Below are 23,997 nucleotides of genomic sequence, written 5' to 3'. Positions count from 1 at the left end.
CTTTAATAAAGCTACTAGAACAGAATTCAACGAAAATGCTATGTGGTATTTATAAATTAAGAAATCAAAGCATGGAAAAAAACAGCAACATGATAAGAAACAATCCAAGTGAGTCAACACTATGAGAAGAATTCAAAAATGTCAACATTGTTCAAAATGTTAGCAAGAATATTAGAAGACAGACACAGCAGGCAACTGTTCTCCCTTTTTCTGTATCAAAATCACAGTAGAAGCACTATACCTATTTTAAGTACTGCAAATAAAAATAAATGCTAGTTAGTTGAAGCCAATATAGAGAAGAGCAATCAAACACTCAGAAGTCATGACCTGAGAAGATTAAAAGGACTAGATTTATTTTCCTTTGGAAAAATGAGAGGACAAACTAACAAGTTTTCAAATACGTAAAAGCTAAAGACAACAGTCAACTGTTCTCTATGATCCTGGCAGAAAACAACAATCAGCTTGTTCCCCCCCCCCCCCCCCCCAAATAAAAATTTAGCTAGATATTAGGGGAAAAAATATGAAAACTAAGCCCCAAAACAACTATGAAGGCTGTGGAACTCATGTTTAAGAACTGGTCACAAAGATGTACGTATACTTCATTCTGCATCAGAGCAGGTACATCTTCAAAGACCTTGACGAATCTCAACATTTTAATACCTCATACATGCTACTAAAACGTGCATCTTTTTGGGAGGCCTGACATATCTCAGTGATCTCTAAGTTTACAAACTCACCTCCCCACCACAGGAAAGCTGGCTGTTGCTCCTGCAGATTCTGGCTTCCAACCTAGCACTGTCTCACGCTGCTCCTCCCAAAGCAGTGCAGTAAGCACAGTGACAAATGCCACCCCTTATCACTCTGTCACTGAGACAAGACCCTAGATGACCACAGTCTGTAGAATGCAAGTAATCATCAGGGATAACACTTCTCAACCAGACAACAGAGACTCCAATATCAAGCCAGACATTAAAAGGTAATTTAGAGAACCGTGAAAGAAAAAAAATCCTACATGCGATCAGTATTTTTACTGATAGCCAGGGATTACCAACATGCTAACTCTTAATAAAAGAGGTTAAGATGTGAGATTACCTCCATCTTAAAGTAATTATTTCTAAGCCCATTGCTCAATGTAAGGTTAAAAAGATAGTCAAAAGATTCTGTCCTCCATGCCTTCCCCAACAGAAGCTTATCACCTACACGTTTCTACCACAATACCATTACAACACACTACAATGTCATGTAGTTATTGACAGACTGCTGCTTTAGGTAGCTGCAGGAAAAAAAAAAAAAGAGTAGGACTGAAGATAAAGCTTCTTTTAGTGAGAAGTTCAAAAAAAAAGAAACAACCACAGCCTGCCAGATGTTAGCAGAGTTGGTCGTCAGAATTCCCTTACGATGCAAAAAGCTTGGTCTAACATAATAAGCTGAGCTACACATTCAAATTCCATAACACCCCAATACGGGAGGTAGAAGCCAAGGCAGCGTACTTCCATATGACTGTACTGCAGTCCTAGTTACAGATTAACTTGCCCAGGGGCCTTTACAATAAACAGAGAATACACCAATTATCATAAACACAGTTTACAGGAAAATGCACTAGCTTCCAAGTAGGAAGGGAAACAGATTTGATAGTTAATGTCAGCAGCGATCGTTTTGTCAGTCATTCCTAAGGCAAGGAAGATGAGATAGCACGCTCCTTTCCAAGCCTAATGAATCAACTAATAAATCATTTCTCAAAGCCTGCCACAAGCCAGCTAAGTGCTCCAAGACTGTCTTACAAGCAGGACGCAAATAATGGCCCTCATTCCTGATCTGCGGCTTCAGAAAAAGGCAACCCATGCAAAGCATCCATGCATCATAGTTTGATCAATCATTTTTTAACGCTTACCTTATACTTTTACTCCATGAAGCAGCAACAGAAAAAAGGTCTCTTGTAACACCTATAGCTCTCAGTCGAGATTAAGTCAACAATCCCTAAAGGACAGATCATGCCCAATCTGACTTACGGCTGAAGTAAAGGCTTTGTTCAGGTGAGACCTCATAAGGCAAGAGATCCCATCTGATAGCACAGGCCTCTTAAGGGGAAAGCTTTGTTCCTTTTCCCCACAGCCTTTTCTTTGCTGCCACTGTGCCTGCTAACACCTGACCCCCGGAAGAGACAGTTAACTTGCCAAATCAAGAGAAAAATCTACCCAGAAAGGGAGCAGGTATTTAGCTGCTGGTTTAGCAAGCTGAACTAGCTCAACCTGAGGCTGAGCGCTGCCAAGGCCAGCAAGGAGAAAGGAGCACACTGTCAGGAAGACAGCTCACTGCTAGACCATCATTTCCAGCTGTCGCTACATCAGTTCGGTTTGTGAACATCCACCCGTTCAATTTAACAAGGCGTCATTGAACACATCAATTCTTAATGTCAAAGTTAAGGAGTACCGAAAGGGAAAGCCCATTGACACTCAGTGCAGTTGAAAATAATTACATACTTATGTAAATAAAGCAACCACATCTCATTAAATCACAGTTTAATTTCTCCTCGCTAACCTATAGGATCACTTACTTTTTCAGTGGATCCAAATCAAAAAGCAGCAGTTTTTGGTAAGCCTGTGTTGCCTTATTAATGGAAGGAGAGCTGCATAAGTTCCATTACAAAAAACAATACAACACTGGCTTGTAACTGATGGGCTTTCTTTGATGACTTCATTGTCATGGAATATATGAAAACATGGTAACATTTCATGGTAATGTTTTATGGTAACATGGAAGAATAAAATAATAAAAACTCAGCTTCCTTTTTCAGGGAGCAAAGAACAAATTTGTGTGGAAATACATTTTTGCTCAAAAAAAAAATATGTATCTCTAAAGACAGCTTGAAATGCTGCCCAAAACTCTCCTCTGCCTCCCCAGTAAATTATCATCATTATTTATTGGTACTCCAATCTCCACACCACTGTCCTGGTCAGTGGATGTAATTTTTCGACTGAGCTTCTTGGAAAAAAAAAGAACAAGGTTAAAAAAAATCTCGAAAAGTGATTTTTTTTCTTTATATAAATTAAATATTCTAAACAGAACACAGACATTAGCAGTCTACTTTAAATGATGACTTACAAACTAGACTTAGCAGATGTTAATATATTTAGGATTTAATGGAAACTAAGAAAAAAGCTTAGCGTCATTGATTTCAAGAAACATGCTTTCAAGTGGTACCTTTGACTCAATATTTGCATTATTTACTCTTAAAAGTCATTCATGGCTCAAGTGTGACTCTTACTTGATGTGCCCTGATCTGCAATGGATTATCAATACAAAGATTATAGCAGTATCTCACAGACACAGCTCCTTAAAAGAAAGTCCTGGTGGTTCTTTCACTTGTTTTAATAAGAGCATAACATTTCCATAGCAAGAACAGAAGCAGACCTTAAAAAAAAAAAAAAGAAAATCATAGCTACTTGATACATGCAGAGTACAGCTTCACTAACTTCAACCTGTACTCATTTTAGTGACTTCACCAAAATGAAGAGAAGATTAGAGTCTGGAAGCAATTAGGGAAATTTTTACGGGGTACTTAGATAATTATGAAATAACAGCTAAGTTATTAGCATTTGTATTAGGCAGAGGAACACAAATAGGTTGGCCTTCAACTGACAAAGTCCCCCTTGCCCTCCCATTGCCAAGGTGAGACATGCAAAGTGGTAGTTTGTCCACTTTAACTCAGATTTACATACTACCGATTTAGGTAACATCAGCTCTCTCCTCTTACAGTAGCCACAAAACAAATCTAACTTTTGATACTGACAAACTCAATAATCAGCTGAAAGTCTGTCAACCTGTTCTTATGCCGACCTTATACATAAAGTAAAGCGACTTCCAATTGAGTAGTTTCAAAATAAATTCCAAAGAAACAAGTATTACAAGTTTCAGACAGTGCATCTTCCCCATTCTCTGTTAAAGTACTTTCCTTAACCTATTTAGCTGGTTCTCTGGATTCATTGAAGTTTTACACACATAAAATATGAAATATATTTTATTTGTTAACATTTTAAGAGCTCACTGAAACAAACTACTCTGAACAAAGCGTACGTTTTACATTATTCTGAGGAAAAAATATGTAATGCTCTAACAGGTATATCTCAAAGCTCACAAGTTAACTATCTGACAAACTAAAATTTTCTGTTACTGCGTACCATCAAAAGCAGCTTTCAGCATCTAGAAAAAAAATATTACAACGCTAAATCTCAAAGCCATTTTGTGATTTCAAAAAGTTATTCAGGTCCCTACTTTCAATGCAGTTCAGAGCTTTAGATTTTATTTTTATTTATTTTAAGTGTGACAAGAGATGACTAAGACAACTTGCAATAATCACACGTAACATTAAACTACATAAAGGCCTGCTCTGTAATATGCAAGAGAACTCTACAGTTACTTGGTATGGAAAAACAAACTTAAGATATCAGAACCCATACACAGTAATAGTTTAAATGACAGATTTACAGAGATATTGACACAATATCTTGTAAATTGTAGAGACAGCAATTGCTTATAAATAGAAATTACTGCCTGATACAAAACACTCATCACACGCTTAAAGAAACTTGCCTAAGGATTATTTAAAACAATTAAATTATGAAAATTCATTAAAGTGTGAAACTAAAATCCATACACGCTTTTCCACATAATTATATATGACATATTCGATCTGTCAAGTCACAGTCAACAGATAACGAGGTAGACTTTATTCTCCAGTTGCTGTTTATGTTTTATACAGAGGAGCAGAGATTTGGGCACTAGCTTAGGGGACCGTAGATTCAGGTACTTCTCCTTGCTCACCCACAAGCTTTCTGCACAGCTTTAGGTACATCTCTAGTTCTCTGTGCCTTCATCCCCTGTTGCATGCTGGACTAAGATCAGGAAGATTTCAAAGAGCTCACCTTGCAGCAGGTGAATGCCAAGTATACAAGATAACTAACACCCATTTTTTGGCACATAAACCAGAAACCTAACAGTTGTTATGCCTGTGTTTACATCCACTGAGCAACGCCCATTCACTCAGCATGACAAATTCTGAATCCTTCTCTAAATGCCGTAAAAATCAAGGACCTTAAGACACACTAAGTAGCAAGGGTTTGTTCATAAATACGGTGACCTTAAACACCAAATGCACGCACTATTAGCCCTGCATCAACTGCTAACTGTTAAGGAGTCTATCTCAAGCTGCATCAATGGTTCTTTCCTGTAAAAACAACTTTCTCTGCATTTGTTATCTGACATTTAAAACTCATCTCATCGCACTGCTCCCATCTAGGAACAATCCCCGAACCACTCCACGCTTCAAACTCATGGGAAAGGCCTCAGCTTAGGGCGAACACCATAGCTCTTCAACCGAAGCGACAGACACCCTCCGCCCACCGGCCTAACCGCAGGGATTTGACACCACCATAATCACGCCGGGCATTAGCTCCCGGCCACCTCGGCCCCGAAGCAGCAGGTGAAGGAGGCCCGGAGCCGCCTTATTATTGTCAAACCCCCTCTTTCCCATACCAATGTCATTCGCAGCGAGGCCCCGCGCAGGCACACCCCTCCGAACACCCCCCACTCCCACTCCCACCGCTGCTGGCACCGAATGTGACATCCCCGCCCTCTCCCAGCCAACACCAGCCCCCCTCAGCCCCAACCCCACACCCTGCCCCTCACAGCACCGGGTGAAGCAGCCCCGCAGCTGCCGGCCCCGGAGCTCCCCGGGGGCCCGAGGCAGCGGCGCCCGCTGCACCCCGCCCCCGGCACAGCCCCCACAGCCCCCGGGGACCCTCGGCGGAGCCCCGGAGCCCCCCGTCAGCCTCCCCCGGTGCCTCCCGGTACCTTGCGGACCCCCTTGTAGATGTAGAAGTAGAGCTCCCGGCCCACATTGAAGCAGAGCCGGTCCCCGTTGCCGCTCTGGTCGTTGACGTTGACGAAGGAAACGCGCACCGGGTTGGAGCCCTGCGAGTTGAAGGGCACCCGGTTGGGCCGGCTGTACTCCGAGTGGCTCAGCAGCTTGTACAGCCCCTCCCGGGTGGTGAACTGGGTCTTAATCTCGTTCATCTCCTTCCCTCCTCCCTCCGCCGCCATCTTGGAAAGGAGCATTCATCCTGCCCCGGCGCCCGGATGTGGCCACACTGCGCAACCGCCGCCGCCGCCGGCGCTCGCGCGGCCCTGCGCGGAGGCGGCCACGCAAACGGCGTAAGGGGGAGGAGCCGCCGCCCCTGTTTACCGCGCCGCTGCGCCTGCGCCGCGCCCGCCGGCCCGGGGGAGGGCCCGCAGGGGAGGGGGCGGGGCTGGCAGGGAGCGGGGCGGGGACCGCGGAGGGGCGCACAAGATGGCGGCGGCGGGCTGGGGGTGGAGGGGTTGGGATTGGGGGTTGGTGTTTGGTGGTGGGGTTCGTTAGCCCTGCACGAGGATGAGTTGGTTAAAAGAGAATAAATGCAAACGTAGTCTGAGGCTCTAAGCCTGTGCTCCCCCGAAATTTTCACTAGGGAGGCAAGTTTCCTCTGAGTTTAATCATATCCTCCTCACAGTTGGCTTAAGCTAATCAGAGACTGCTGTCCAGCTGTAAAAAGAAAAAAAAAAGGTGACATCTCCTCATCTCCTAAAAAAAAATGACATCTCCTCTGACATCAAAACATGACATCTCATCTGTCTTCAGGTACATGTTTCCACTGCCTCCCTTGCATCAGTTCCAGTAGTCATGCAACAAAAGGGTGAGTCAGAGCAGTTCGAAACTAATTCCACCAGAGAAATGGCAGGCTCTCGGTCAGGTAAGCAAACTGTTGGTCAGCAATGAAGCTGGTACAATTCAACAGAGAACTGCTAGAGACAAAATAAGGAAGGACTTGGGAATGTGTAGCTAGGGGAAGATCAGCACATTGTTAGATTGCCTTCTAATAATGCACTTTCAAAGTGTGGTTTCACGTTGTATCAGAGTTGCTCTAATGTGGCTGCTAATAAAGGGGTTTTCCTGCTCTCTTTTTCCTTGTCTGACTGTCTGCTGCTACTTCCTTCACCAGCAGTGTTGCTCATCTGACCTTATGATGAGCCGCTTCTGAAAGATCCTGGAGTAGAGAATTAAACCCCCTGCAAATGTGAAATGAATCGGGTTAGATGAAAAACACTGATCGGGTAAGGGAGGGGATGGGAATGCAGAGCAGGAGGGATGCAGAACCTCCCTTTCTTTCCACTAGATCAGCTCAATCACAGAAGCCCACTCAGACTCTGGGGGGCTAAAGGGATTTATTTTCAAATCAGTTTAGTTCGAAGGGATTTAGTTTGAAGCTAAATACCACCTTATTGCTGATCATCATAGTGCAAGGTAGCTGAGAGACAGGAAACGGCTGAAGGCCTCCACGTTAACTCGTGCGAAATAGAGTATGTAACTTAGTGAATATCTGAACAAGTACAGATAATCGAACTGTAATGAGGCCAGGTATTGAAGCCTTGCTTGAAATTCTTAAGATAAGGCCAATCAATAATGACCAATAGATCTTTCCAGTTTATCAACCAGCTGCTACATAGTATTGATGTCCTCCTAGAAGTACATGAAGTAGGTGAGCAGACCTGCAATTATTTTAAGTCTTCATCTAGAGAGTGGTTCTTTCATGCAGAAATTTCATGAATTGAGTTCCAGAAAGAAGGTCAGGAAGTTTTCAGTCATAAAAAAAAAAAGAGCAGGAAATGCAAGGATCTCTTAATGACAATAATATTCAAAACAAAGATCTAACCCAAAAAAGTGTTGCTCCAAGCTGACATACTGAATATGTCTTACTCATTACACGCTGACAACATTGGGTATATCACTCTGGGCGACAAAACAGGCAACTTTGGTAGAGGGATCGTGAGGAATGCAAACTGTACTGAAACCACAGCAGGCCATCTATCACTGATGGAATGAGTGTGATCCAAAGAATAAACAAAGTTAACGTACCTGGTTATCAGCAGTACATGATGGTGCAGAAAGTCAAAGAATTGATGTAGTGTTTAACATTTACCAAGAAACATCAATAAAAGCTGCTGAGAGATTCCACAGAGAATCCAAGACAAATATTCATTTGAAAAACACAGCTGCAAGTCACAAGAACGCTATTGTACAGCCCCATCAACAATCCTCACCAAATACTTGGTTAAAGAATGGGAAAAAGAGATTACAGTGATAAGCCTTATGAAAAAGTTCTCTGTACTACTTGTAAATTCTTCTGTTTCAAGCTAACTAAAGATTATAGTTCTGAAATGATCCCATCAGGACGCCCATAGATGTTTTGTTTTGTATGTACAATCAATGAATGGAAGTCAGGCAGAATCACTGCTTTATTGTGCCTGTACTTATCGCAAGTGTTAGGGTAAGCTGGAAGGCAGACATGAGCAAAATTCACTAACATTAATAAAATAGTGTGGTTCTTTGAGATTGATTTATACACAGCATGAATTGGTCCTGCAGCATTTCAGGCTGCAGTATTATTAGTGCTTTTGCTGACCATGAGGAAACTGGAGCCTTAAAACTTAGGTGATACAAGTACAGTTATTAACAAAACTTTTCTATGCTTGAATTGAATGCCATCTGTTACTTGCCTAGAAGTGCAACAACTGAGATCAGTGATGCTTTTATCAGCTCTTCTGAGGAAAAAAAAAAAAAGGATTGTGACTACACCTTATTCCATCATGCTAAAAGTATCTATTCGAGCATGCACTGCCTGCAGATTATGAGGAAGGCATCAAGAGACCATGTCTGCAGTCTGTGTCAACTGTAGGCTGTCTGTCACGTCTTGCTTGGGTTACTGTTGCCAAACAAGAATTTAGGTATTTAGTGGCTTCAGAGTATCAAAAGCTTTGCAATGTGTTACTTCTTACCAAATTGTGAGTGTGTGAGAATTACCAGCTGACACAGGTATACACAGATAGGTATACAACACATTTGAGCTAGTCAGAAGATTAATGTTGGAAAGGAGAATGGCATGCAAGTTCCATTTAATATTAGGAAAAGAAAAATTGTGATGTTAGAAATACATTTCCAATGACTTACATGGATTTTAAAGTACATCTAATCTACTTTGATCATGAGAAAATACTGTTTATGGCATAGTTTTAAACATTTTCAGTTCATAACTCCCTATTTGCATTAAGAATCTCTTCTTAACCACTACATATAATTAACACTAAAGACATATGATAATGCATTGTTTTATGCATTACAAAACAAAAGGATGTTAGGGAAGCAAGTAAGTCTCTGCTAATCTAGAATACATTGTGCGTTTTTGTGCTTTTGTCCCTCCCCAGGAACAAAAGCGCGTGGAAAAGAATGGTTACCATAGTTTTGACAATTCATTTCTTAAAAATAAATGGGTATTTTTAAAAACAAACATTTGCTTTGAAGAAGGCAAGGTAAAAGAAATCTGATTAAGAAGCGTTTGGACTGTGCACTTAGTCACATGGTCTAAAATTTTGGGTAGACCTGTGTGGTGCCAGGAGTTGGACTTGATGATCCTTATGGGTCCCTTCCAACTCGGGATATTCTATGATTCTATGATTTATGGCTGGAATTGGATGACAGTGAACTCTGTTGTGTCTTTGAAGGATTTTATTTTGCTGTTTGCAGTCAGCTCTCTGAAAGTTTTCTCCTGAACAGACTAGCTTACCTCCATAGTGAAGTCTGCTATTCTTGTCAAAAACAGTTATTATCTTGAAGCTTTAGCTATCCTGGAAATTATGTTCTCTGAAGATAAAACTGAGATTATGAATTTAATTTAAATTTTATGGGAAGCCACAGAGATTGGTTTGATATGCCTGCAAATAGCTTGTGTTTCTGAGAAGTGCTCCAGCATTATGTACTTCTCAAAACTCCCTAGACATGGAAGACATTATCCATACATAGAGTAGTGCTGTAATCCAGCTGAGGAATGACAAAGCTGTGAATAAGTAATGTCTGATTGTTGTCCAGCAGCAATAATTTAGTTCCTTACAAAACTGGAATTTCTAGACAGTGATGCTTATCAGTGCTGCAGTGTGAGAATTTAATGCCATCAAGAAGGCCAAGAACATGCCTAAGTTGCAGTCTGCAATAGCCCCTCATGTGTTTGTAACTTAAGCAGCAAAATATTAAGTATGTAAATTCTTCAAAATTATTTTCTCTGCTCATCACAGCCAGCTATTTCATTCAGCTGGTTTTCATTGGGCAGGTCATGTTGGTGATCGTGTTGTGATCATACATGATTATTGATAGGTTTTGCAGGTCAGCCAAGCAACCTGTAGCTGGTGTGCACAACAGTTAGTTAACAGTTAGTCATCCATGCAAATTAACACGAAAAGAGGTTGTCCTTGTGTGCTTGAAGTCTCCCTTCAGAAGAACAGGAAATAAGGAAAGCTGAGAAAATTGTCCTTGGAAAGAACAGCTAAGGAGAGGGAAGCATTACCAGCCTGAAACAAAGAGCTAAGTAAGTTCTTTGTTTGCCTAAAAAGTGGACAGAATAGAATGGCTCTGAACATTTTGCACTTTAAAGAGATCTGTAGATGTCTTACATTTGTCCTAGGCTCACTGGTCTCCCCCAGGCCATCTACTTAAATGATGATGGGCTCTCGTTAATAGCAATTATATATCATGGCTTAGTTTTGCATAGCTTTGTACATATTTAGTAAAGCTTGCTTGTTAATGTATGGGTTGTCTGTCCCGACTACTCCACTGCCTAGTGCCTAGATTTAGCACTATGGCAAGAACAAAGTTGTTGTCCTTCTGCATACTGTTTGCTGGAACTCAAGCTTGTTTTCTGGAAAAGACTGGAGAGTGGATTAATCTAGAAATGCACAAGCTAAGACCATCTCAATAGAGTTATTTTTCCATTGCTTTGGTGTATTTCTCAAGGAGGGACTGAAAGCTTGGTAGCATGTCCTGCATGCCCTCATCACCGTTTTCACAAGACAATGTTATCTCGAAATAAACATGTTGCAGAGAGCTTCCGGGTAAGAATGGCTATATCTGCTTTCTGCTGAGCCTTAGAAGGAGATTCTTCATCTGTGTCACAGGTGTAATTTAAATTCCATGGCCTGAATGACTGACTCCAAATTGTTTTAGATGAAGCATTGAAGTTTTAGGTAGATGATCTCCTATTGGAACTTTTTACGAGCTTTTCTGTGAGCTCACCGAAGCATAGAAGCTTTGGAAGCTGTATAGCACAGGCTGTTCATTCAGTGCTAGTTGAATCACTGCACGTTTACAGAAGGGAGAGCTCATTTCTCTGAACTGAGTGCTGGCTTCATTATGGTCATTATTATGGTCATGCTCGTGACTTTCATTTGCAAGGCAAGAAGGGCATAAGTTATATTCACACGTCTTAGACATCCGTCTGGTGTCCACAATTTATTTGTATCTGGGAACTGGAAGATCGGTGAGCAGAACTGTGTAACTGTTTAGACAGAACTTCCCAATACAATTCTTTCATCAAAGTGGATTTATTTATTTGTTTACTTATTTATTTGTGATCTACAAGGCAAAGAGAATAGGGATTGGCTGAGGAGAATGGGAATTTATTGCTAGAGCATATATTCTTATATATACCTTATAATTTCATCACAAAAAGTTTAATTCATAATAAATTACCAGCTCTGAAGCTTTCAGAACTGTAAGTGCCTGTCTAGCTGGAAGTATGTCTTGCTCCATGCTCAATGAAACTTGTACAGTTTCTCTCTTACTCTTTCTCCTACTGCAAGTGATGGGATTATTAAATAAAGGAGTAGTTTGAAGGTTACCTATGTCGAGTAGGCTCTTGGGTCCCTGCTTTTCTTGTTTACCTGAAACTACCATCCTTATCCAGCTCATACAGTATTATATTCTTAGCTAACATGTATATATCAGTAATCGTTTAATCAAGTATGCACATTAGTGTGACATTCTTTGTCTTTTGCCTCCATCTTCTGTGACCAAGTGCTTGGTATAATACTATTTGTCATTTGCCAATAATATTTGTTCAATGGGTTAAATGCCATCTGATGTATGCTGTATTCACTGTTATTTTTATTTTCATGAATAGGTATAACATGATAAAATCAAATATGAGGTAGATAAATACTAAATTTTAACATATATTTTCATTCCCATTGATGGCAAAAATGATAGAATCAGTTATTAAAGACATGTCGGAATATAGAAGAATGTCAATCTGACACTTTTCACAGATAATTACTTTTAATTTTCGGTACTAAGTTTCCAATTCAATGATTTGACATAGATAAGGACATTTGAGAGATGCAGTGCATGCAGGGTTCTTTTTTCTCTTTAAATCAATTAGCTTAAACTTCACTGTGATGTCTAAATATGTTCAGTCTCTACATAAAACAAAACCTGAGAGATGGACTTGGGAGATGAGATCAGTCATGTACCGTGTCAAAAAGGAAAGCCATATGTGTTTACAAGCTTAGACTGATTTTTTTCAACTTGTATTTGTATTTTTAGTTAAAGGCAGAAAAAAGCATCATATCTAGGATCCAAAGACAACATATATCCTTCCATTTCTATATTTGTGGCTTTATAGTTGTTTAGAGATTTAAAAAAATATTTGAAATAAGAAACCTACATATTTCCTAAGACAGCTATTGGTTTGGGGAGTGGTGGTGGTTAATGGTTGAATAGTTAAACATATAATTCATATAAGATTGAATAGTTAAACATATAATTCATATAAGACTATCAAAATAAAGTATCTCTTTTAAATAATGAATTCATTGAGAGGGTTAACCGCAAAAAAACAACAACAAAACAACCACAGCCTTTCAGAGTTATTACTCCTGTGCCATATATACAAGTATATATTGTTCTCCCTATCTATCTACATTTCTTCGGTATGACTTCTACAGAGAATATTTATATTTGCTGTATTAGCCCCATCTGGTGAATTCTAACTGCATTGCAAACTAGACAGACTTGTGCTCATCTCACATGTCCCAGATGGATGGTAGGGCATACGCAGAGACCCATATTCCTCCCTTTGTCACTGTAATGACAATAGTGCAAGCACCAAAAAGGAATCCTTATTAGTACTAACATAGTTTATAAGATTTTCTTCCATTTTAGTGGATTCATCTCGCAAGTTAGGATTCTGTTACTTTCAGTTGCATTCACAGATATGAACCGTCTACAATGCACTTTTGCCATTCACAGGGTTGTCTTCCTTTTTCTGTTCTTTAGTGCTCTTTGAACTGAGGTCATGTGTGACAGGGCAAAATCAGTTTATCTGTGTCCACTGCTCCAGTAGAAAGTTTGTCTTTAAGATTCTTTCTGGGAGAGAGCTCTGATCCACTTCTTGTAATTGCAAAGCAATGTCACCCATCAGTTCTTTTCAGAGGAGCTGTTAGTGGACATAGGCTTCAGGCAACCTGCTCTAGGTGACCCTAGGTTGGATGAGATGACCTCCAACATGGTCCCCTCTATCCTCAACTATTCTGTGATTCTGTAAACTTACCTTTTACATAACCACATATATTTGTGCAATATCAATGTAAGTAAACATTATTTTGAGTAGGTAGCGTTTTACTTACCTTGCGTAGGCATAAGTGATTATAAATTTCTTTTGAAGTGCAGGATTGGGATCTTAGTTTCTAGATAACAAATGAGGAGGCTGCTTGCCTGTAATATATGGGTTAGCAAACCCAGTCAGCCTTTGATATGCGATATGTGAAAATAATGCACCCTAAGTGCCTGTCTGACTGGAAGTCTGACTTGCTCCATGCCTAATGAAATTTGTTCAGTTTCTCTTTACTCTCCCTCTCCCACTGCATGTCTAAAGCAAGTGATGGGCTTATTAAAAAAAAAAAAAAAAGAAGTGTGGTTTGAAGGTTACCTACAGAAAGATGAGTGATGACAGAGATCTTTTACTGACAGACTTAGCTGATGAAGATTAGTTGCTCTCCTAAAGTAAGTTTGAATGTGGCAACAGTATGTTTCTTTCCATCATTTCCCTTGGAAAATTCAAATATACTCTTGTCATAATCTTCTAAATCATTCTAGTCAGTCTAAGTCATAATGTTTTCTTTTTTATGTCTTCTTTCTTTCCCACAGCTGTACCAAGAGACAACAGTGGACAAAACAGCACCAGCTGTTAGTGAGGCACAAGGTTCTCATGGCCTTTGTTCAAAACAGGTGAATAAAGGGGACTTAAATAAAGGGATCTTAACATACCTTAAATAGGAACATTAAATAAGAGCATACCGTAAATAGGAACTCTACACATTTAGGTGGTTTCAGATTTAATTACCTTTAAATGAACAAGAGGGACTTTATAATGTAACATGTCCCTTAAGTAAAATGTGTTTCCTTGCAGTCTTATTCTGACTTGAATGGAATATTCATAATTATACCACCTAAGTCAGTATCTCTCATTCTCCCCAAAAATTTTACTTACATTCTTAAAACAATTATGTCAGGGTGTTCCTACACAGGTAGTGTCTCAGTTAAAGGAGACTGAGAATATCCAGTGTCTGTTATTGTCATAACAGTAAAATTTAAACTCTGGGATGTCCAAGAATGTAAATGAGAAATTAATTATTGATAGTAAATCAAATTTTGTGATGAGTTTTTATGCTTTATACCACAATCTAACATGATTATATTAAAAAGCTTACTAAATTCCTCTTAATTAAACAATTATTCATCCTATGCTGTCTTCACCTTAAGCAGGAAATTATAAATCCGAGAATGCAAGTCCAAAATATACAATTAAATATTAGTATTGCACCTGCAACAATTATACTTCTCTGTCTTTTACTCTTACAACATAAATCCAAAATTATTTGTATCTTTCCACTCAGTTTAAAAAGCCATATAAGCCATATGCCACAGTCAAGTTTGTGTGTATGTATAAACATAGACATGCAATGAGGTTTCAGCCCCATTCACCCTTATTGACATTGAACCCGTGCAAACTCAAGATCAGCCAACAGGTGAAAAGGGAAAAACTTTTGCCTAACAGGCTGAAATAGTTGCTCATCAACACGTTATACTCCAACAAGGAAACCTTTTTGAAGGAGCCATTTTGCAATTCATTGGATGCACATAGTCTTGACATTAGTATGACTCAGCAAGTAAAATACTGCTAAGTTCCTAAGTATAGCCTGAGAATGCTCAAGCCTTCTGATTTTGTTGTGGTCTCTGAACAAAATCAGATTTCAGGCCATGACTGAGCCAAACAAGCTGGATCCTGGGAATGCCTGACCCAACGAACATAATCGTACTCCAGCTATCAGGTACAGGATGACTAAAGCTGCCTCCATTACTGCTGTGAGGTCTGGCACCAAAACTTTCACAGACCCATTGTTCATGCTGCTATCTCCTGAATTGGGCTCACAAAGCAAAACGGCAGTATGTGTATCACCTTCAGTGCAAGGCTCTCTTGTTGTCAGTGTTAATAATGATGTTTGTGAATGGAATTTGCTGTCCTCTGTCTCATAACTGTGTAATGTCAAGTGAACACATTGTAGAACAGCAGTGCAAGCACAGGTGCACAATCTGATATAATAGTGGTTCTAACTTTAGCAGCAAATTTGTCCTGGCTGGGTAATAATCATTGACCAAACTTTGTTTAGCAAGAGAATTAAGATGCTATCACACAAAACAACACCAGTGCTGCATTTCACTTTTAAAGAAACATATTAAAAAATTATAACATTTAAAGAAAAAGGTCAATCTTAATGAACTTCTGCCGTATAAACTCCCTCTTGCAGTTCATGTGTTGCTGTGTACTGCTATGCTTTAGCAGGATTCTGAAAGTTGGGGGAAATACAAATCAAAATGGTTTCATTTCTGTAGTTATTTTATTTGTTGGAGCACAGAATATGTACAAAGCACCAGTTCATTGTTCTCAGGTAGTCAAAGACAGTTAATGTATTTGTAGTAAGAGAATCTTAATCCTTAATTTCAGGAAAAGCTTGCTTTTTGCCTTGTGCTCCACTTAAACTCTCAGATTTCATTCAAGGGAAACTCCTGGGCTGAACAAAGATTATCCTAGATCCTAAGGAAGACCAAAGAGATTATTTGGAAGAAAGGCAAATCAAAAAAATTGTGAAGGAGCATTCTCAATTCATCAGCTATCCAATTACACTCTTTGTAAGTGCCTTGTTTGAGATGCTAATAGTACATGCTTTGAAACACTAGTTGAATACTTAATGTCCATGCAGCATTCCCAGATGCTACTAGTACAGCATTAACTAAGCTGTCTTTGTACTGTTAGCAGGAACATTTACAAGAAGGACTCTACGTTGTGTTTGAGATAATTTCTGTATTTTTTCCTAATGATCACTTTTTAAGAGTACTGTCTGTATAAGATAGTTATACCACTTACCAGTCAAATCTGGGTACTGATCTTCTCATTCAACTACTCAGAGGATGTCTTATAAAACTAACATTTATGTTAGTGAATATTATAAGACACAGCTAATGCTTTTGGTAAAATCTGGACTATTTGACAATGAAAAGACATATTTGTAGCTGAAAATCCTAAATATGCAGCTGAAACAATAGATGCTGACTGTATACTTTATAGTGATGTAACCTAGGGCTGTACATTTGGGGCCAAAGAAGTCTGCCAAAGCACTTAAATATAATTCTGAAAGAGGTTTGGTTGACACTGACTAATTAGTAATTCTGGCTTTTAAGCACCAGATATTACAGCTCTAGCTCCAAAATTGACAACAGATAAGCAGAAAGCAATTTAGGAAGACATTTTGAATACCAGGTGTATATTATTTCATGAACGAACTCTATGAAAACACAAAACAGAATTGCAAATACTTCTCATGACCTATAGTCTTAAAAAAGCTGTGGCATGCAGCGACGTCAGTCAAGATGGAAATAACAAATGCAAGTTAATGAATAAAATAGGAATGTGAACGCAGAGATTTCTAGTGAAAAGAATGGCCCACTGCCATTTTCCATCTCAGAAAGCTAAGGAGAAGGAAGCCAAGTCATCATGGTTATATTTGGTATAAACTCAGGACTGTATTTCTTTCAGGTAAACAAACTTGGAACAGTTCTACAGAACTACGGGTAACAGAGTGATATTTCACTTTGACCAAATGGTCTGAGGAAATACAATTTTAGATAAGTCATTAGAAAGAGCAGCTGTGCCATGAAAAAGGGGAAAAAAGAGCTGAAAAATCCCTTCTTTTACTATTCCAATCCTTTTCTGCACTTTCCTGCAACTTAGCTTTGTAGGTCTACCCTGAAAAATAGCAAAAACAAGACAGAAATTGCATTCTATCATAATTTTTTCGTAGTTTTATAATAAAGAACTTTTCTGGTTAATGTAAACTTACTGCTTTTATTTAAACACTAGACAAATTCAAGAAGTAACTCAAATTCAACAAAATAAAAATACTTTCACTGTTCCAGACATCTAATCCACATGAAGTGGGGATGTAGATATCCTCGGCTGTCAGCATCTGAAACAGTTTTAAATTTGTCAGTCATAAGAGTCAGTGTGGTTCTCAGTCAGATGAAAGAGCCTTTCTGGAGGTTTTTTTCTCTTTTTTTTTGTAGCCAACTGTGAGAGAAAAAAGGTAGAAAGTAATACCTCCTGGCAAGTATTAACCAGCACTGCTCTGATTAAGAAATAACCTGGTGACTTCTAATAACTCTGGTCTGTCCTACTTTCATAATGTAAAATGCTGTAGAGCAGCTGCATTATACTGACGTGCATATTAACTGGCTAAGAATACCCTCAGCTCAGCTGACTGCAAAGCAGGATTTCAATATAGATGGCAGAGTTAGTTCAGGAGATTTGCCTCACTATGGCAGGAAACATCACTTTGAAAGAGATGAAAACTGACTTTCCCTCTAATTCACTATGCCTGCTTACTGTAGCATAGCCTACAGATAAATTTGTATATGATTAATCAAGTATTTATACAACTCTTGACTAAATTTCTCAACGTATCTACTCATAGTCAGCTTTAATCAAGGTTATCTTAGTGCTACTATTCTTTTTTTGGCATTCTTTGGAAAGAAAGGTGGCATTCAGGGCTGTCCTGTTTTTTCCCCCCAAGAAATGCATCTTTTGATCTATCTGACACAGAAGGGAAAAAAAAAACTGTAAGTGGCAGAGTGATTACCACAGATAGCTGTGATGACTTAATCCATGATTATCTGAAAGTAGTCTGTAATTTTAGAACCCTGTTTTTTCCCTTAACAGTGTCTCTGTCATAAGATGAAAATACTAAGTCTGAAATACAGAAAAAATAAATTAAAATCTTTAGCCAGGTGCTACACAGTCCGCCCAGAACGTATGACAGATTCAAATTTGTTCTTCCCTCTTTCTTCCAAGTACAAAGAGCCAAAGTAAAGATGATATCCTACATTTGAAATACAGAAAGGAATCAGATTCACTGACCTCTATTTTAAATGTTAATAATCTCTCATCCTGAAAAATGTGGAACCCAAGCTTGCACATTTTTAAAATTTCTGTGGCTTTACATTTTTAAAATTCTGTGGCTTCTCAAACCTTTGTTGAAACATGCATCTAAACTACTACCTTTACTGTTATACTGAATCCAACTCCTAGAATCTGAATATATACAGGGAAAAAGTATCAGCTTATTGCCACACTTTATGATGAGGCTCTGTTAACTTACTTTTCTAGTGTTGTGACTTAACCACCATCACATTTTTTAAATATCTTAATGGGAAGTCTAGGATTTTTTTTGTCTGGGGGCTTTTTATTTAAACCACCTGCTTTCTGGAACAGCTTTTTCTCCAAGTTTCTTCTCTTTCTTCTCTTTCTGAATTAGGATCTATTGCAGCTTATGCCAATGAGTGGAAAAAAAGTTCTGAATCATGGATAATGAACTTACAGCTGCCACCATCTCTGTTGTTCTTCCCACAAAACTAACATCTATGGAACTATTCATGATTGCTTCTTGTTTCAAAGGGGTTCTGATGGGTTCCGGTGGCATTCTGTGGTCATTCTCAAAGCCAAGTAATTATACGTGCTGTTTTTTTTGGTCCCATGCTGGACAAAGACAACACACATTTCAGAAAACAGGTACTGCAGCCTCATGGTGCTCATAAAGCAAAGAGCAGAACCAAATGCTGGAAAGAACCACTTGTAATACTGTGGAAGACAAAGTGACCTTTGTCTCTCAGGTTTTCATAGGTATAATTCTTGGTCTGTACATATAATTTCAGCTAAGAAGTGCATAATTATGCACTTATTCTGGGAAGGTGTAAATCATGATATATGGCATAAAACTCCAAAAACCAGTATCTCTTGTTTAAGTCACAAGGGAATATAAAGATGAGGACAAATTTAAAATATCAAATTATACTGGTTATAATGTAATCTATTCATTTTGTAACAAACAGCATATGAAGTAATCTATGTTAAGATTAGACAGTTATGTTGGGTCTTTCCACGCTCATTCTCTCAGCCTTTCTGTGCAGCTGAACTTTTATTATAAATTATACCTGGCATTTGTTAGTGGAAATATTGACTCTCGTTAAAAGTAATGCATTTTTCTTCAACAGTTCAAGTCTCTTCAGAATTCCTTCTGGAGCAATGACTGACAGTTACTGCACTCCCTAACACTTCCTTCAAAAAACATGTACATTTAGGAAGAATGATGCACACGGTGCCCTTGGTCCATACAATTATTGCTGCCACCTACGGTTCAGAAGTACAACTACATTTTGTGAGATCGATTTTGTTCTCTGCCTTTCGAGTATCTTTCCACCACAAAAAAATTCTAAGTGACTGTCGATCCTATTTCTAGTATGAATCACTTTTTTTTTTTTTTTGTGACCCAAAGATCTTCTGATCATTTTGGCTCCCAAATAAGACATGAGAAAGCAGGAAATGGGACAGCCTGATGAACCATTGTAAGAAAGCATGATGCTTTGTTCAGTCAGTGATCCAAGCCAGCTTTACATTTCATTATGATAACATAGATTTTACATGCATAATTCTGGTGTGTTAAAGAAAACCAGACCCATATTTCCACATCTTTCTACTTATGTCAGTTTTCTGAAATCTACTCTATAGGCAATTTCAATTGCTGCAGTTTTGTTTTCCTTAAGTAAACCCTGAAGTACTGAGATAACGACACGACAAATCTGTCTCAGAGCTCAGACAGAATTAATTTCAAAAGCACTAAGGCTACAACATCAAACACTCAAAAATTAGTAAATGCTGGAGTCAAAATTCTCTATGCAGATTTCATTTAATTTCTTTGTGGTTTATAAAAATACAAAAGTCTTATTCAGCAACACTAAAGAAGCCTGTGGCAGAATCAAGAATAAAACCCTGGGTTTTCCTGAGTGTTATTTCAATGCTTTTAATATTAAATAACTTTCTTCCAGACGTCTTTTACTTTGTTCTTTGTTAATTTTGTAAGATCAATAAAGCTGCATAATTAAATCTTCTATTACAGTGCAAATGTACACAGGGAACAAGTATGGGGATCTTCCTTAGGAAATTGGCAAATGCAAGATTGAAGCCTATGCAGTTAATGCAGCGATATATCTAACTTTCTGGCACGTGTTGGTACAGAACAGTTTTTGATTAAAGACCGGTTTCTTCAAAATTTGGTTCAAATCTGAATTTTCTGAAAGCAAAAGTTGCTCAGATTCTGATGAGAATGGCAAGTCAAGTACTTGCCTGGGCTTTGACTGGGTATTGTGGTTGTTTTGTTTTGTTTTTGCATTTACAGTGATGTTTGAAGTAGTACATTTTACTGAATAAACAGTAGTTTCCCCATGTTACTTATTTTAATACTGTATAATTGGGAAAAAAAAACCTTGTAACCATCCATCAAACACTGGTTACAGCAGTTGTTAAGTGGAAAAAAAAAATGGAAGGATGATTTTAGTCTACTTTCCTAAGGCAATGAGACATATGCTGTGATATGGTGGTTGTCCATCAGTCCCTCCTTAGTAAATTTGACCTACTTAAGCAATTCAATCAAAGCTAACACAGGAATAGAGATCACAGAGATATTTAGGTCTGAGAAAATCAGTAGGTGGGTAGCAGAAGTGCATCCTCTTGTTGCCTCTTTTGAAGGAAGGAACAGGGAGAATCCAGCTTTATCCTCTTTTTCTGGCTGTCCTAGGAGGCAATGGCTGGCTATTTATTGCCCAAGCCCATGTGTGCACCACCCGTAGAATGGACTGCTTGTTGTCCAGGCTGGAAATCAAAGGATAGATAGATTTGGGACAGTGAGGAGAAGGTTCAGGGATGGCTGTGAGACATGGAAGGGAACAAGCGTGTGTGAATATGCCAAGAATGTAGGACTTGAAAATAACAGGCTTCAGCAATTGCCCCATTAATAGAGCTATTTGTTAAAATATGGAAGTGTACTAATCTCCTAGTTGAGAAAAGGGAAATATTTTGCACAGATTTTCCCCCAATATTAACTCCGGCAGAAACGAAGTCTGGAACATTTTAGCCAGAAACAAGCAATACAGATCTGTGATCAGTTAAAACAGAGGAATAATAGGAAAAAAAATGCCAGTCTTCACCAGCCCTTACTGTGTGACAGAACAAGAGGAATATATTCAAAAATTGGGAAGAAAATATTAGCTTTACAGAGGCACCCTGAAACTTGTGTTAAGCAGAGCTGGGAAAATTCAGACAGTTTGGTATGAGATTACTTTCTCCTAGTGGATTTTTCAAACAATTTTGACACAAAAACAATAAAAATCAGTCTGGTTCGAAGACAGCTTTTGAAAGCCAAATAACACAGTCACAAAAGAGAAACAGAGTAATATGACTACTACATCAGACAATGTAAAGGTCTGTGATACATATTCAAACCTTCCACAGGTCTTCACATGCTTAAAATTAAGTATATTCCTAAGTCTGAATGACTGATTCCACATTAATCAAGAGATTAGAAAGGAAAAGATTTTCTTAAGAAAAACATCTTGAATATTTTGATCAAAATGTCAATCTTCATTTTTTTGTAATCTCAGTAGGAAAGCATGCAAATAATTTTAGTAGGATATTACAGGAAAAATATTAGACAGATACCCATAAATAATAATGGCTTAGCAATTCTCTAAAATACAGAAGTTATTTTGACCCAGATAGATGTTAGAAAACATTTCAGTTGATGGATTCTGAATATAAAATTATTCCAGCCTAAAAGGTTTGTCCTATAGAATTTACACTACACCAGGACTATATTTTATCTAAGAAAAGCATTAAGCATGCATTGGGTATAACTGCCACACTTTATTAGACAGCGGCAAAAAGCCATTAAGCTGCTTTATGGAAGCAGGGGAGCAAAGCAGCTGTACAACCACTGAAACCATAGTCACTGTGCGAAGAAAGGAACATAAAATACTCTACAAAGGATTTTGGTGCAGATTGTTTTGTAGACATGTATTTGAGAGAAAGGAGAAGAAATGGAGAACCACCACAAACTCAGACCCAAAGAAGGTAAAGCAAGGAAACAACTGGTGTGAGCACCGAAGAGGTGGCCTGGGCAGGACCGCAGAACTTTCTAGGCTGAGCGCTGGCTGAAATCCAGCTTCCTCAGTGAGCAACTACCTTCACTCTTACAGGTTTTCTTCCGTGTGCTGAGCAGCAGCTAATCTCACACTACTTTATGTTACTGCTGACACAACTATTAATTTTTCCTTCTAATTAAAATAACCTGCAGGACCCTGTATTTTGGCCAGCTGTTTGGGGCAGACGTGTAACGCCTGCGTTTAGAAGGGCAGAGCCCTGTAAGTCATTGCACCAATGCAGATCCTCATGCAGATACTGCAGGAATTGCAGTGAAGCAAGCTGTAATTTTAAGTCCTCAGCTGGTCCTACATAATGTCTTAAACATATACTTAATGTACCTTCTCATTTGTCAGAGAAGATAACAAAAAGGAACGAAAAATCCCTGAAAGACAGAACTCTGCAACAAAATCAAGCCTGTAGACCCCAGGTCAATCAGATGTTTTCTAGATCAAACTGGAGGATAAAAGGTTGTGGAGAATGTCAGATTCAGCATAAAGATCTTCAGTTATACACATTAATAGAGGTAAGCATTGTAATATCTAATTCATTGGGCATGCCACCCACTTTAATTTAGGATGCTTAACTGGGATAAGGGCATGCTAGGCATCTAAAAATAGCATTCTCAAGTCAGTCAGATGCTGAACTAGATAGCTCTCTGGGGTACATTTAAGAGACAACAGAAAATGCCAAAAAGTCAGGCCTGGGTTGATTTTTTTCTACAGAAAGAGCATCCTTTCTATTCCTTCAATAAAAATAAAACTGTTCTTTAGAGCAGGGAGATTCTCTAGGCTGATGTTTTCGTCACTGTGCAGTTTTAGCACGTAGATTCACTTAGTATTTATATCCCCCAAAGTGGATCAGCTCCAGGAAGAAAGTTTCAGCAGCCTGCTCTGGAACACGGGTGATGCAGATGGTTCTCCTGAGACACTGAAGACCTGCATTAATTCCTTGCTCCCAATCAGGTCGTTTGGGATATAAAAATAACCTCCTTGGTAAATGCGTTAATCGCAGAGCTATGCGCTGCAATGAGACGTGTACTCATCAAAGTCTTTATGCAAGCTGCATAAATGCATGGATAAAGGTGTCTGTGGCCATGCCCTTTGAACACCAGAGGAGATCTCAGACAGATCAGGCAGCAAAGGCCTTGTAGTCTGGGAATCCCAGCGGATTTCAGGCTCTGGGCTCTAACAAACCAGACATCACCGGCATCCGCCTCGCAGCTACTATTAGCACTTCAACCCTGAGGTAACCGCATTGCTATGTGGGTCCGCGCCTCTTGGCTTCGCTCCCTCGCCTCTTGTTATCCCAAAAGCAGCACAGAGCCCACGAGGCACGTCCCACAGCCCCCCATTTGCCCTGCGAGAAGGCATTCCGCCTGCCCTGCTGGGCAGAAGGCTCCCCACAGCCTCCATCCCTCACGCTCCTTCTAGGAGCTTCGGCGGGCCGCGGGGCGGGCGCCTCACCCGCCGCTTGCGCAACCCCCCCACCCCCTCCC

The 23,997-nt window shown here is 39.2% G+C and overlaps 1 protein-coding gene and 1 long non-coding RNA gene across 8 annotated transcripts in view; one reads left to right on the top strand and one right to left on the bottom strand.

Annotated features, from left to right (window-relative positions):
• The window catches only part of WDR20 (WD repeat domain 20), a 45,144-nt gene extending 38,946 nt beyond the window's left edge, over positions 1–6,198 (bottom strand). For 6 of the 7 annotated variants that reach the window (XR_014585603.1, XR_014585604.1, XR_014585605.1 and 3 more), the window contains exon 1: positions 5,851–6,195. Coding sequence is in view for 3 of the 7 variants with exons in the window: in XM_083840173.1 (XP_083696299.1) it covers positions 5,851–6,114 (264 nt within the window). In the remaining 4 variants the exon portion in view is untranslated. Of the gene's footprint in view, positions 1–5,850 lie in introns of all 7 variants that reach the window. The other variant, XM_083840175.1, reaches the window with a different exon arrangement.
• Positions 6,199–6,377: 179 nt separating this feature from the next.
• LOC310901107 lies at positions 6,378–23,964 on the top strand. Its single transcript, XR_014585608.1, has 3 exons — positions 6,378–6,785; positions 14,063–16,105; positions 18,784–23,964. It is a non-coding gene; the product is annotated as an uncharacterized lncRNA (long non-coding RNA).
• Positions 23,965–23,997: the final 33 nt, after the last annotated feature.

Source organism: Anser anser (assembly GCF_964211835.1).
Source record: "Anser anser genome assembly, chromosome: 5".
NCBI classification, from domain to species: domain Eukaryota; kingdom Metazoa; phylum Chordata; class Aves; order Anseriformes; family Anatidae; genus Anser; species Anser anser.
This window is presented reverse-complemented; position numbering and strand designations above follow the sequence as displayed.